The 15,589-nt window shown below is 39.2% G+C and overlaps 1 protein-coding gene across 9 annotated transcripts in view; it reads right to left on the minus strand.

The window, feature by feature from the left end:
* Positions 1 to 15,589, minus strand: part of ptprsa (protein tyrosine phosphatase receptor type Sa) — a 199,558-nt gene that overhangs the window by 11,005 nt on the left and 172,964 nt on the right. For all 9 annotated transcript variants that reach the window (XM_088313263.1, XM_088313262.1, XM_088313260.1 and 6 more), the window contains 6 exons: positions 13,154 to 13,251; positions 10,688 to 10,811; positions 8,517 to 8,692; positions 6,470 to 6,589; positions 4,232 to 4,386; positions 2,263 to 2,548 (listed from right to left, as the gene is read on the minus strand). In XM_088313263.1, coding sequence (XP_088169389.1) covers positions 2,263 to 2,548; positions 4,232 to 4,386; positions 6,470 to 6,589; positions 8,517 to 8,692; positions 10,688 to 10,811; positions 13,154 to 13,251 — 959 coding nt within the window. The remainder of the gene's footprint in view (positions 1 to 2,262; positions 2,549 to 4,231; positions 4,387 to 6,469; positions 6,590 to 8,516; positions 8,693 to 10,687; positions 10,812 to 13,153; positions 13,252 to 15,589) is intronic.

Genomic DNA, 15,589 nt, shown 5'->3' on the forward strand with positions numbered 1-15,589 from the left:
TTAAGTGCAAGTCACTCCCTCTCTTTTTAACGCTCCACTAGCAACCTAAATTTGACATACAAGAGCAACAACTGCTGCTTTCATCTTTTTTTGGAGTCTCCCCTCGGCTCATTGCAATTGTTTCTTTATTCATCATTCATAGCCATCACCCTCAATAATGTACCACCCCGCAGCCTGCTTCACTTCCACCTCTCTTACTTAATATTGACTTCAGCGTGAACATGATTATCCACTGTTCAACTCCTGACACCAGCTCAGCATTATCATCTGTTACTCACACGGTGATTCCATCACGACTGTGCCTCGCTAAGTGGAAACACACCAGCACGGTTATTGTTTCTTGGCGGGATGCCATGCTGATAAGATGGCGGATGGGAGGATGACGAACTTGAGCGTTACACTCAAATTAACATTTAAAATGGATGTAATTGGAAGTCAGCAGTTAAGAACTGACAAGTTGATGGTAGATGTAACAGGATTTTTCTTTTTTTTTTTGCTACCAAGCAGATATTTACTGACTATAAAAATAACATTGTTATTAAATTCTGAGACGCTTCAAAATTGACTTGAAATTTTAGCCAAGCAATTGAAGTAAATACTAATACTAAAATATTAACAAACTAAATGATTCAAAGAATGTAATGTTCTTTTATAAACGTCATTTAAGCTTTTGTATCATATGTTAGCTTGGCAACTCCAAAAAAACAAACAGTAACAATACTTAACAAATGCTTGCGGAACACGCTACCAAGTGCGGCACACATTTACAGAGACAGACTTGCAAATACAATGTGAAAAGAGGCACCCGCTCTCCTTATTGTTTTATTCACTGCCATCTGAGCGATGGCGTAGCCCCCGCTCCCTCCGTTTGCTTAAAATAGATCAAAAAGTTCTACTAGCTATTAAATTTTCTAACAGCTGGCAATGAGGAGGATTTCCATGCAGCCTGGCCGCCTTGCTTGTGCGTAGCTGCATAATAATGCCTTTTGTACTGTTCTATCTATGGTAACGTTTGCTCGAGTCCATCTGGAATCATATACTGTAAAATCGATAGCAAAGACAAGTAAACAAGGCTGGCAAAATCTCTTTTAAACAGAAGCGCGTGGCAATTAAAGTGTCTGCATTTCCACAACGAAAGGACCATAAATTTCCAGTAGCAGCACTCTTGTCTCAGATCAAATTCAGTTTGTTTTAAACGTGCTTGTTAACTGACACGGCATCTTCATAACTTTGTCCAATAATGCCGGGCTGATCGTGAAACACTAATGTGCAGAGGCCATTTGCGGGATCTTAACATAAAAAGGTACAATAGCAAGACAAAATGTGAAAGTGCCATAAAATTAGGAATGATTCAAATTCTTTCCGAAACGATACTGCCATTACGGTTACACTAATCCCATTTCAAGTGAATTCAAAGTAGAGCATTGTAAATAAAATATTTAACAAAAATGTCTACAGATACATTTTCTTTTAAAGAATGCTTTAATATTTTATCATGCTTTATTCAAATTGTTTTTCTTTCTCGATTATTCATCTCTAGAACATAATTCGATATAATATAATATTCTCATGCATCTAGTTTTAATGAATTAGTCCAGGTATTTCAAACTCTTTTTAACTTAGGGGCCACATGGAGAAAAATCTATGACCAACTGGGCCAGAGCAGTAAAATCATGAACTATAACATAAAGCAATTGGTGTCAATACTACGCAGATCTTCGCTATTGCATGCTATCCTGGTGTTACCAGTAGTTGAATGTGTCATATTTAAGACATTTATGTTTGGTTTGTGTAGTAGTATCTTTTTTTTTCCAGAGACTTAAGGGTATGTTTTAAATAGTGACATCCAGGCCAATTCCATGTTCAACTTTCTTTACTAATTTTAGCATTGCCTGTAAGAATAACACTTTCAAAGAAAAATTTACGGATTAACCACGAAATTGAATTTTACTTCACATAAAAAAAGATCTGAGGATATGGTAAAAGTTCATTGATTTAAGTTTACAAATGAATCTTACTTGACCACAACTAACATCGGCCATTTGGCGAATTTGGGGCAGGCCATACTTATTTTTATACACACCGAATGTTCTCGCGGGCCAGATTAAACTTGTTTTTGGGCTTTATCTGGCCCACAGGCTGTATGTTTGACAACCCTGAATTAGAACTTCTGTCCCTTATATAGAGCCACCAATTCAAAATGCTTTCCCTGCATTTTATTCAAGGGTAAATATCAATGCTTTTCCGGTGACATCCCCGTACCTTGAACTCGAGCTCCATGCCAGTGACGTGCTCGCCGCTCTCCACCTGGGCCAGCTTCTGAATGTAGGAGTAGAGGCTGCGGGCAGCCACCTCAGTGTTGCCACAGGCCACCGCCTCTAGCAATGCGTCATGAATGAAGCTATACTGGTCCTCTGTCTGCACCATGTAGTTGCGCTGCGAGCGCATCAGAGTCACGTGGCCATAGATGTCAACAGTCTTCTCGTGCTTGATTCGCTCGAGCATGGCGTCGATGACGATGAAACAACCCGTCCGACCAACACCGGCGCTGCGGAGAGGAGAAAATAAATAAATAAATAAATGCATGAGTACCGCATATTGATGCTCTACGAAGAAAAAACGTTTTTAAATGTATTTAAAAATGAACAATCGTGAAAAAACTTTCCACAAGCTTTTCATTGGAGGGCAATAAAAAACAATTAGTATTTGTAATTTGAAGGCCGAAGGCAATGTTGCCTCATCCCAGCCCCAATCACTCTATCATTTGGCTGTCTCTCAAACCAAGGGTTCAAGGCAGATAGCTGTCCCATTTACAGCACATGAAGTATTAAGTACAGTATGATACAGTACAAACTGCAGCAAAAATAATAAAAAAATATTACGTATTCTCAGTCGCTAAATTATTTCCTTCTTCAAGGCGTAATTTTTTTAGACAGCTACTGTATTGTACTGTATTTGATCATGGAGTACACGTCACCTAATATAATGTCCTGTGAGTCTATTCTGATAGTGACCGAATGCACTAAAAATGCATTAAAAAAAATAACGTAGACCGTACACAAGCTGTCATTTCAGTTTTTTAGTGTAACGCTTCAGATTGATTGGGGTCTTCTTATCTTGACAAAAAGGATGGCTTTGAATAAGCCTTTTTGAGAACTATAATTTGTTAAAGGCTACAGGGCAAAAAAAAAAAAAAAGGAGGAAGAAACATGAAAAATGAGATCGGATTAGGGTGAGTCTTTTTGACGGCGTAGGGAAACAAGAGACAGACATGGAGAGAATGGGAGCAGAATAAAAGTGGTGCTTTGAAGAGGAAGATGATGTGATCACTGGAGAGAGGAACGATCTGCAACAGCCAAGAAAGACTGAGAATGTTTTTCGACGTGTATTATTTAATTCATAATATGCCATACAGGAGGAGGAGGTATCCCATTTTGTTCACTAGGAAATTTGCAGCACTTAATGGCAACATTTCGCAATATGTTGGTTATAGTATTTAAAGGGGAAGTCAACCCAAAAATGTTCTTGCCAAGAATATGTTCTCTATGCCCTCACTTGCCTAAACATGGCATTTTGATTAATATTGCATTCGCGGAACATGACTTAAGCAGTCAAATCCACCTGTTTTTAGCCACCTCATTGGGCGGCCATTTTGTCACTTTTTTTGACTGAAAATGACATCACAGTTGCTCTAGGGTCAGCTAACAACCAATCATGACTCAGCTTCAGAAAAACAGGTGAGTTGTGATCGGTCATTAACTGATGATGTCATTTTCAGTTGACAGAAAAGACAAAATGGCTGTCCCATGCCATACTAATCAGAATGCCATGTTTAGACTAGTGAAGGAGTATGGAAAATGTTATTGCAAATAATTCTTTTAGGCTGACTTCCCCTTTAATTCCCTAAATGAATTCAGTCCAATAAAATGTATGCACAGGATGTGTATGTTTAAAAAAAATGATACCACATAAGTTATTCAGACAAAAGTGTTTCAAATGATAAAAAAATGCGCAATATACCAGCTTTCAGTAACTGTTTAGCAGCTATCATTTTTTTTTAATCTTAAGCAATGAATTGATGCGGATCAAATCTTTTGGTTTTTTTCAGCACTTAGGAAGAGTCGCTCACATTAGACACATTTATAATTTGTCTTATTCTATAACAAAAGTATAGAACTTGAATATCTTGTTGGGGAAAAAAAGGGAGATGCAGATAGATAGATTTGCTGACCTGCAGTGGGCGATGATGGGTCCAGCATCAGGCGGGTTGCAGGTTTTGACCCTACGGAGGAAGGCCAAGAAGGGTGTGGGGTATTCTGGCACACCGTGGTCAGGCCACGCTGTGAATTGGAACTGGCGAACCTCACGTTTCTCACTGGATCCATTCTGAAGAAAACACAGACAGTTGTGTTAAAAAGGGCAAGATACTTTTTCCCCAATTGAGGCTACTCACCCTGTTCAGAAATGCGTGCAGCACTTTTACAAACCTGACTTAGCTTATTTTACTGACAATGACTTTGTTGGTCGCATTTTCAACATTCGATTTTTTCTTACAGTTACTATAAAAAGTGGAGCGTGTCTTTGATGATTCTGGTAAAAATACAGTTGTTTTTAACAACACTTGGAAAAAAAAAGCATCAAGAGAAAGTGCCTTTGCGCAGTAGGAGTGAAGAGAAAACCCTTCGTCGTTCTGTCCTCCTCTCTTCTACTCTTATGGAGATACTGTTTGCATTTCAATGCAGGCTTTCTGCTTTCCTGACAGAGCCCCCCCCCTTGCTGAATACATGAATAAATGAATGTGGTAATTAAAAGCAAACTGGCCTAGTTCTTATTTTTATGGGGTTTTCTTTGGACACTCCCTGATTTTGTTGCTGAGCCTACCAGCAAAAACGTGACAAGGATTCGGTTGCTGCTCGTGAGGGGACATTTTTGCATCACTGCTGGAAACTCATACGTACATACGGATATTGACCCGAGCCACATCTTTGGATGTGTTTTTCTCGTCACTCTCTACTACCTAAACACACAAATCCATCAAAATCTTTTTTTTTTTCCTCACAGCGCTATGGGATGAAATGAGCTCAGATTCTATGCAATATGTCTTTGCACAGATCCAATTAAAGCAAGGTCACTCCGTGTGATAATGTGTGTGTAAGACGTCTACTTTAATTAAACTTAAATTTGATCTCTCATTGAGTCTTTTTGTCTTTTCAAGTGCATTTCGTTAGAAATTGGGATATGGTTAACATACGCGCGAGTGTTTGCGTAGAATTATGGAAGTCTTGCCAAATATAAATTTATTTTATTTTATTTTAAATCAGAATTTCAAACTCAATCAAAAATAAATCAGTCCAGGGTAACCTGTTAAGTAGTGTCAACATTAATTTTTTTGTGTTTGCAGGGGAAGAGAAATCTGTCAAATACATTTCTGTTCCCTACTTATGGACTATTCTATAAACTTGTAAAAAAAGACTGAAACTGTCCAATCATTAAAATGCTGCTTATGAACACAATAATATCCCCAATGTAACGAGACCGTCTGAAGCTTTAAATGATTTATGATTACTGATTATCATGTATACCGCAGTGATGAAAATTACCATTACATAATTTTCAGTGTGACAAACACAAACCAATATTCTTGTATATAAGTAACATTTCATTTTAAACATGAATATTTACAAATCCGTTCCCATTCATAAAAAAAAAAAAAAACACATTTTAAATGTTATTTATAGAATTTAACATGCACAACAAAAAGTAATGGATGTGGCCACACACACACACACGCCTGCGCCACTCTCTTGTTGATGCTCCACTCAACCGCGGAGCAAACGAGACGCTGTCTGATTACAAATGTAAATGTGAGCAACAAAGACAAATGCCTGACACATTGGATGTTTGAAGGCAAGTTTAACTACTCTTGAGAAGCACCTTGGAATCAGGCCATGGTTTCCAACCATGCTTACAAGCGCAAAACTTCCAATCCGAGAACGTTTTCATTCTCTTTGTGTCGGAACTTTTGTCTGCCTGTGTGTTTGTGTGTGAGCTTGAGCAATCTGCCAATTATGTATATTGAGTTTCTCTTCTGCTCACTTCACCTAAGTGCCCCACTTTGGCAGACACACAATAACCGATGCATTGAAGTGAGTGTGGGCTGAACGACTGATGGCTGCCATACATAATCTTACAGTACACATACAAACACAGACATTTGGTATAAGCCCTTCTTCATGTTGCATGAATTAACGATGTATTTCATGAATTAGCGCACTGTTTTATCGGCAGTCAGATGAGATGACCGCTATTTTGGTTATCCGCGATTATCATAATCTTGGTGATAGTGGAAATAAAACAGCTGCATTCACTGGCTAAGACACATTTGGGAATTTTGTGCACGTCCTTCCAGCTTTGTTAAAATACATTAGAAGCTGTAAATATCTGGGTTAAAAAAAAACTATGGATCTACCTTGTGTAAGGAGAAGGTTCGCACACAAAAAGTGGCCAATTCTATGGTGTCCAACAGGGTCACTTGGGTCATGCCATAGGTTTCTGTGCCACGACTGGGCCAGTACTGGTCACATTTTATCTGTGGAAAAGAGAAAAGAAGAAAATCAAACAGATGTGTGAAAAAAATGACATCATGTGAAAAATAGTACCTCCAATCAATAAAAGCCAAAAAAGAGGAATTGCAACAACAAGCTGAATGTCACAGACATCCCGTACATGAAAACGGACCTCATCTCACACATCTCAGACAACCATGTGGATTGAAACAGCAGAGAGAGCTGACAGAAGCTCCAAGGGAAATGCTCAGCAAACACACAATCACACTGTCTTGTTTTAACTTCCACAGTTCCCATCTGCAGCCTTTTACTATCCAGTAACTAAAGTAAAAAAGTCACGCACATCTGCACGCTCGACTAAATGTTTCATTCAACATCTGCTTGAACATTTGGTTTTGAGTGCCTGTGCAGTAAGCCTGCAAAAAACACATCACCTGCCTCCTATGTCAGTGCATCTCATTCAGTCTCTTTCAATACGGTGAGACACCCTGGAAGACATTTTCTCTCTCATTTCCTGCTCAAACTGACAGTGAGCTTCCAGTGGCCACATGTCCTGATCATGTCTGACAGTGGAGGACAGCGCCTGTCAGGATTGCGCACAGGTAAACAACTGAGGAGAGGTGAGATGAAGTGGAGACACCCGGGGTAAGTAAGTCTGATGTTGACATTGGTTTGGCTTGACAGGATGGAGTCATTTTTTTGGTGTTTTTGACACACAACAAGTACACTTGTTGAGAGGAAATCACCTTGGAAAGATTCACATTTTGTTTTTTCCTTTTTAATGTTATTTGGTTTGAAGCAGTCATCCAAGATGTCAGCTTTAGATCCCAAGAACGGGCTCAACTGACAGGTGCTCGTCATTGACCGATGTGACAACATACTATACCAAGCATGGGCAAACTATGGCCCGGGGGCCAATCCGGCCCACCGAACTTGAAAAAAATTAAATGAATAATCCTTGTTAATGTTATTTTCTAAATACTGTGGTTTTTCAAAGACTTTTATTTTGTTGTAATGCTTTTGTTCACTTTCATTTAAAATTAAATGTATTTTTTGTCTCTGATGAGGTGAGGTTTCCAAAACACTCCATCCATCTGCTTCTGGTCCGGCCCCTCTGTCAAATTTTAGAACCCATTGTGGCCTGCCAATCAAAAAGTTTGCCCACCCCTGTACTATAATATACTACACTACACTACCCCTTCAAAAAATATTGATATCGAGAGGCCATGGGATGTATTTTTGCCGAAGTTTTTTGAAGCTGTTATAGAGTTGGAGACTAACTAGCTTATTAGTATGTCCTATATCACTTCTACCCAAAATGTAAGTGCAGCATACCACCTCTGTGCCCAAATTTACATTTAATTTTCAACAACAGGCTGCTGTGGGAGGTATTGGTCACAAGTGCTGCAAAAACTCCCCAGTTGACAATTTAATTTTAGCTTACTGCTCGGTGGAAAAAGCAGCATCTCTTGAGCGTTAAAACTTGCAAAGCTCTTTTTGCAGTAAGGGACGGATGTTTTGTTGTTTCTACAGAAACTTCTCTCACTTTTGTAGCTGCGAAGAGGTAATAAAAAAAACAACACAGCCAAAGTCCCCCGTGGATGTTGCCCAAACTATCAGACGCGAGCAGGTAGACCATTTGTGAAATAACTGGTCCTGCACGGCATTCACCACCCCATTTAAATTTCACAAATGTAATTTCTAGTCTTCTTTGAAAGTGAGCCATCTCAAGAAAATAAAGTCTGATTACCTGCCAATGAAGTTTTAGTCGGCATCTGGGAAATCACTGCAATGCTGTGCCATTTTTCACATTTTGTACCTTGGCTTCATGAATCACTGATTTGATTTTGATGTATATTGTGGAACAGCATTTTAAAAAGGCTACTGCAGTCACTCGAGGCGAGATGCAGAGCAAAAAAACAAATATTGCATGCGCTTGAGCAAACTTACCCGTGACTTCTCCTCCAGCCTGGTCATCATGACCACAGTGGCTGCTCTCTGCTCCCACACCATCCTCCAGAAGTCGCCAAAGGTTTCTGGTAAAGGACCCTGGGTGGCGATGTATGCATTCTGCTTCCTATAGCCATCAATGTAGTTGGCATTGATGTAGTCGCTACCTGTGATCCCTACACAAAGAGCACAGCCTAGGATGAAGCAATGGACTTCTACCCCCCGACCCTCCGCACATTTCTTTTTTTCCCCACCCCACAATATAGAAAAACATATTGAAAAAAAAAAATAAAATAAAAAAATAATATATATATATATATACACAATAAAATTTTTTTTTTCTTTGTTTCTTATTTGAAACATATAAAAATTAAAAAAAATTTTTTTTTTCTTTGTTTCTTATTTTAAACATGTTATAAGCAGAAGCTAAATAAAACAAGGCAATAAATAAGTGCTAAACCACTATGAAGACTTGTTTTTTTAATTAATTAAAGTGTCTGGCCGATCCACCATTAATGGGGCCTCTATGGCAACAGCAGACTATTTTTACGATTACAAATCCAGCTTATTACACACTTATGACATTGGTTTATAATTAGAAGCCCTGTATTTTATTTATTTATATATTTCCTTCTTTTCAAACTTCTTGGAGACATATGTTAGACATAAAAAGGTCAAATTAATGCGGTAAGAAGGCAAAGTAGGAGCTCTGCCTTCTTCCAGCAGACCCCCTTGTGCTGTTTTACCCCAGATTGGTGCCATCTGTTCAGTCTCTGTTTTTCAGTCTGGACTACATATCTATGGATATGCTACAACAGGCTCCATCTAATTAAGCACTGCCTCAGCAGTATATGAGAAGCTGAAAGCAGGAGGTGGACCCGGTAAACAAGCCCCTAGGACCCCTACTAGTTGCCTCAAGGTCTCACTAGCTGCAATGAACTCATCTCTCCACTATGTAGAGCACCATATAGAAACCAGCCATGCCAATGATGAGAGAAACGCTTATGATCTTGAACTGACAGCATGTCGTTATAAGTATCTGCAGCAGAATGCGAAAACTTCAAAGGTTAACTCTGGAGATCCCTGCACCTCGGTTGCTCTTGATACTGAGGGCACAAGGTTTCAAGTGTGCTGTAGGTCTGTCGTTTGATCATGCACCGTGCTTAGCTGTCGCCAAGCTCTAATCTGCACATGTGAAAATCAAAGCTGACGTCACTTTTCGGCTCATGGTGAGAAAACAAACTTTTACAGTCCTATCAGGTGAAATGGAAGCCGGGACGGAGCACGTTGCAGCACTTGAGCAAAAAAGAATGAAACATTTGGATGAGCTGATTTAAGAGGTTAAGAAAAAGGAGACTTAGTGAGAAGAAGGGTAGGGCGGAAGAAAAATATACTGTAAATAAGGACAGAGATTGAATTGAAATTAGGAACACAGAATATAAGCAATGCAAACGCTATTAAAATGGATACTGCAGTATCTGACAGTGGTGACTTGGTTTTAGTCATGGCTAAATGAACGGAGAAAAGGCGGTGTGCATGAATTGTTATTCTGCTGCAACTAATAGCAAAATCACTGTGGTGTAAAATAGAAATTTCAGACTTGATTAATTTATGTATTTATGGATGAGGCATTTGTTATTCTTTTTTTTTCTCCCTCTGTAGTCTTTTTATTTTTTTTTCATGCTGCACCCACACATTGTGAGGTGTTGAGAATCTACTTGGAACATTTATCTCACACAAAAAAGTGAGATTTTCTCATCATCGAGAGAAGCCGGGAGTTGTTCTAGTGTTGAAACCCCTAAAACAATGTCAGCAGTGAAGGGTGACTACCTCTGACAACGTCTCCAGCGATTTACGAGTCAAAGGAAGAAATTTCTAGCTGCACCAGTGTGTCTGACGACACTTTAGAGGCAAATGGAGGATGATCTGACAAATAGACTGGTGGGAAAAAAAAATCCTGAATCATGCTCAAGTGTGAGATTAAACTGATTGCTGAACCAAAAAATGGCCTCAAATAAAATCTTGACTAAAAAGACAACAATAAAATCAAGCCAATACTTTGACCCTAGTTGAACTGAAACATGTTCTTCATTCAAGATGTTTCAGTTTAGTTTCAAAATATTGAAAATAACTAAGTGAACGTGCAAAGGAAGAGGACGGATTTGCCTTACCTTCAATAGGAGCCAGGATGACGCGGGAGTGGTCGTAGGCAATGACATTGGCGTAACGATTTTTGGGCTTGTTTACCTCCAGGTTGGAGTGTTCCCAGGTGAACTGCTGGCCTGGATCGATAGACTGATGAGGGGCAGAGACAAAAGAACACAAATAAAAGAACTCGGATTAGCAAGGTAATACAATTTGCATATTATCACAGAAGGGAACAAGAAAATTGAGACACACATTCCCCAGGTTGGGAATTCATGGTACCTACAGAATTTTTTTGGGGAGAAATACAATTAAACAAGGACTGACACTTAGAGTAAATAAAGACATTGCCGCTCGGTGTGACGAGCGGGCGCCGTACGTGCAATCGTTCCTAGTTTCGCGAGCTTGTGAGTTGAATATTTGCGTAATACGACCGAGACAATTTGCATCTTGACATGCGTCACCTGCAAGTTATTCATTTATTTTTTTATACACGTGTGACTTGGACCAAAGTGACCCGTGGCCTTGTGTTTGGGGACCACTGTTAAAAACGACGTGTAACCAGAAACTAATTCAGTAAATGCATGAAAAAAAAGAAAAAATCAACAACATCAACATGCCTAAACAGAATTAAATGCATTGTTCATATTGTGAAATTTAAAGTGGGTGAGGAAAGCTGTCACGGGTTGCGTGTGGTCTTTTGAGAACAATCATCAAGTGTGACAGCTTCAGGAAGGAAGGAAGAGGCCTGCATATTGTCTCTCCGCATGTCGCCTGAAGCAGCATGTTACATGTGGTTAACTATAGCTGTGAGTCTTTGACATTAAGACAAAATACTACTTATGCAAAATGAGCAGTCAAAATATAGAACAGGCACAGCTCTCAGGATGCATTCATCTAACGTGACATATTAAATGGTCATACATGGCAACAAGTTAAATTTCATTAGATGAGAGGTTCTAAGATAATATTTCAGGGAATGTTAAAATTTTAAATTGGCACGTCTTAAAGCATTGGAGTCAAAATGGATTTCACGATTTTGCTGCGAGCAAGCAGCACAGGGAACAGGTTAGTTTTCTGAGGTTGATATTGAAACAGAAAGAAATAGAAAATGTGTGTATTTCTACCCCAAAAAACATGCAAATTATGACATGGCATTTACAATGAGGTACAGGTAAGAAGGGTGTACATTTGGGTGGTACGTTAATGCGTCACCATCGACAACCAGTTGCAAAAGAGAAAGTTAAGTCAAGCTAAATTGTGTGCACCTTTTCTTTCTTTTCATTGCTGCTCTCCTATGTTACGATATCCCGCTTTTCGGGCTCACATGTCCTCAATAACCGAGCGTGCTGAGCATCTCCCTCTCTTGCCTCTGCCCTCCATTTTTCTTTCTCCCTCCACTTCCTGCCTGGCTAAAAACCAATCAGTCAACGGCCTGTAGAGCGGCGCTTGGCAAGCCTGAGCGTATGGACGGGTGGCCATTCATCACGAAAATAACAAAATTAAAATTACACTTCTCTATTTAATTTGGTCATTTATTTTTCCGGAGGGCTGATGGGGTTGCTTGAAAGGGCACAGGGACTGCGAGAGAGTAAAAGATAGATTGGGAGAAGAGGATTGGGTGGATAAATTCACTCTTTAAGCCAAATAATTACACTTGCCTCCACGTCTCTCTCCTCCATGAACAAAACAAGCCTGTCCCTTTAATGCACAGCTCGGCTGTAGAGTTATAAATAATAGACACTGGAGAAATGCTGCAATGCTATGAGAAGTCATTATCCAGCAAAACATCCAACATCTTGGAGCAGGCATGATGACGACAATCCATGCTGGTGTACCCTTCTTTCCACCTCAGCCTCACGTGCAGTGAGCCGACAGGCACCGTGATTTAGGGATGGCGAGCGGGAGATATTGCTTGTATGCAAACGAGAGCTGATTCAGCGCTCCTGATTTCTAATCAACTCCAGTGTCATTTATAACCCGAACGGTCGCAGAGCTCAAGACTGCTCAGTTAGCCGCCCCATACCACATACACGCAATCATAACAGCACCACACATCAGCTAGGTAAAACGGAAAGCATCTGCATATACAGTACCATGTTCGTTTATGATATCGTGAATAGTTTCAAATACAAGTAAGCCAACATGCCCAAATTTTAGTGACAGCACAAGATTGAAGTATTCAAGCTAAAAAAAAATAAAATCAAATAAAATAAATAAATAATTAATTAATTAAAAATAATAATTATATATATATATATATTAGTGATATAAAAGTATTAATTATGTAACAAATAATTCACAAAACAATTATGTGATATATTGCGATTTATCACATTTTTCAACTAGCATTTTTGTGTAGCTTGTAACAGATATTTACTTGAATTATATGGAATTAATATAAAATCACTAAGTACGAAGTATATTTTAATTCCCTCGAGTGGATAGAATGGACTCTTGTGTGAAGGATGAGAAACTTTCTGCCCACCCACCTCATATTCTTGGGAGAGCTTCAGGTTGTCGTTGGCTTTGAGAAGCTCCGTGTGCTCCGCCAGTTCGGAGATGGGAATGGGAGGGTGATTCATCATACCTGCTTGCCAAAACAAAAGAGGTACAAGTAGCAGAAAGAGAAAGTTTTGAAGCATTAGGTCAACAAGTTTCACAAACTGCAGTATTAATGGTTGAGAAGCTCTTTGCATACGTAACATTGTTGAATGTTGGGTTTTAGTGATGGGGAAGCTTGCGCACAACATGGTGTAAATTAAAAGAACATGTATTAACTTGGTATGATATTGGAATTTGAGCTTGTGGATAGCAAACCACTTCAAATAGAGAAAATGTATGCAATGAAGATATTGTGGCTTTATTTGAATCTGATTTTGCAAATGTAGCGTAAGTTATTTATTTATAAAAATATATTTTTCAACATGTGTACTTCTATCAGACCGAAAAGGCAAACGTAGAGAACATAATGTACCTCGATTCCGGCCCAATCAGCGCAAAGCACAGAAGCTATTTTCAAAATCACTACTAAGGTCCCAAACATGGGGGGACAAAATCTGTGTTATGATTCAAACAGTTGGAGGTTAAATTATTTTTCAGGCTCCTTCTAGTGTGCAAATATTGCGTAGCTGTTGCAAGAATAATATTTGTACAGAGCGTGTTTATTAGTGACGGCAATGGACTAGCTTTAATAATTCAGTCATTCAGGGCCAGATACTGAAGCACTGGAATAGAATATGGACCAGCCATTGTGACTCTGTCCCCACATGAGGCCTGGCAATATTTACTATTTTTTAGTTAGAGGCCTTTTTTCCCCCCAACACAAGCTCAAATGCCAAATGAATGCGTCAAAAAATCACCCAAAAACATATATTAAAACGTAAATAAAAACAAAACAAAACCCTTGAGCCTAACTGAGCATGCAAATCAGAATGATCACACTAACCATTTTTTACTTCCTCTCACTGACAAAGCATAGTCAGAAATCACGAGGGTCAACAATATTGTTTGCTTCAATTTCACTTTCGAGGCAGAGCCCAACTCTCAGCGCTGTCTGTCTTCATTAGTGACAGCAAATCATTTTTTACCACAAAGAACAAAGCAGTTGCAACCACGACACGGAGATTTGCGAAGATTACGACGAGAGCGAGAGACAAATGGAGATGACATGGAATGCCGTGGCGCTCTCCAGAAAATGAGTGGCCATACTGATTAACTGATTATATCAAAAAGGTTGGGTAAAAAAACATGCTCCTTTTACGTGAATCACACACTGTATTAATACTATTCCTCTGTAACAGAAAAACTGAAATCGTCTGCAAGGATTTGGCGTATTCATCTGCTCATTGATTATATTTACTCAGTAAATGAATGCCGAAATATACATGCAGGGTGCAGACACACCACTTGGAAATGAGTTATTTATCATTTCTGTGACAGGAAGAGAGCAAAAACTTACATTGCAAATTAAATTTGCTTGTCAGTTTAGTTGCTTGAAATTCACAGGGAAAGGTGTGAGATGCTACGCTAGAAAGCGGGGAATGTGTATGCAAATGAAGGGGCCCACATTTTTCCTGCAGAGAACAGAAAATGGATCTTTCCAGTAGAGATCAAAGAATGTTTGTGTTGCGATTTTTTTTTTTTTTTGGGGAGGGCATGTGTGCAAATGCCTGTATGGTTGTCCACATGCATTTGTGAATGTGTACAGCTTTGCAGACACACTCCATCAATTGCTTTTACTTTGGGCAGCCCACATTACCGTCTGCATGCATAAGTGCTCGCAACAGTTCACAAGATACATCACTCGCCCAAAATGAACCGCATTGCTGCGGGAAGAGACAGATGGTCGTACATTCTTTATTCCTTCTTTACTATGAGTTTATCAACATTTATCTTTGCACTTTGTCAGCAGAACTTATCAGATTCGCATTGATGGCGCTCACAACTCAAACCATTAGTTGAGCTCTCACCACGTCCTTCGAAAATGCATTTGTTCTATAGAGAGGAGTAGATTACTTCCGTCATTGTCATTTATACGCAACATGCTGTATCGAAATGTAGATTGAAAGAAATGGTTTACTTTGTTGTAACCCTCACTCAATCAAAACAACTCAAGGACAAACTGTTATTCTCCTCTTTCTTTGGCTCCCTCCTTCTCTCCAACGCCTCCAGACTTCCCCAGCACAACTAAACCTGATCAATAAGCGTAGACAACGCACTCGAGCGTCTAATTATGTATTTCCAATCTCCCGATCTGCTGATTTACGCATCTATGATATGTAATGATTCTTCTTGATAGGCTCCTTCAAAAGCCTTTTATCGATGCAAATTTCCATTTAAAAAGTTTGAAGCGCGCACGTAGGTGGACAAAGGAAATAAAAGGAGTTGGATTGCTGGGCTTAGAGGAAAAACAGGAGACTTTTTTT

The sequence above is a fragment of the Idiotropiscis lumnitzeri genome, chromosome 13 (genome assembly GCF_059441095.1).
Source record: "Idiotropiscis lumnitzeri isolate Australia: NSW breed Sydney's pygmy pipehorse chromosome 13, RoL_Ilum_1.0, whole genome shotgun sequence".
Classification (NCBI taxonomy): Eukaryota; Metazoa; Chordata; class Actinopteri; order Syngnathiformes; family Syngnathidae; genus Idiotropiscis; species Idiotropiscis lumnitzeri.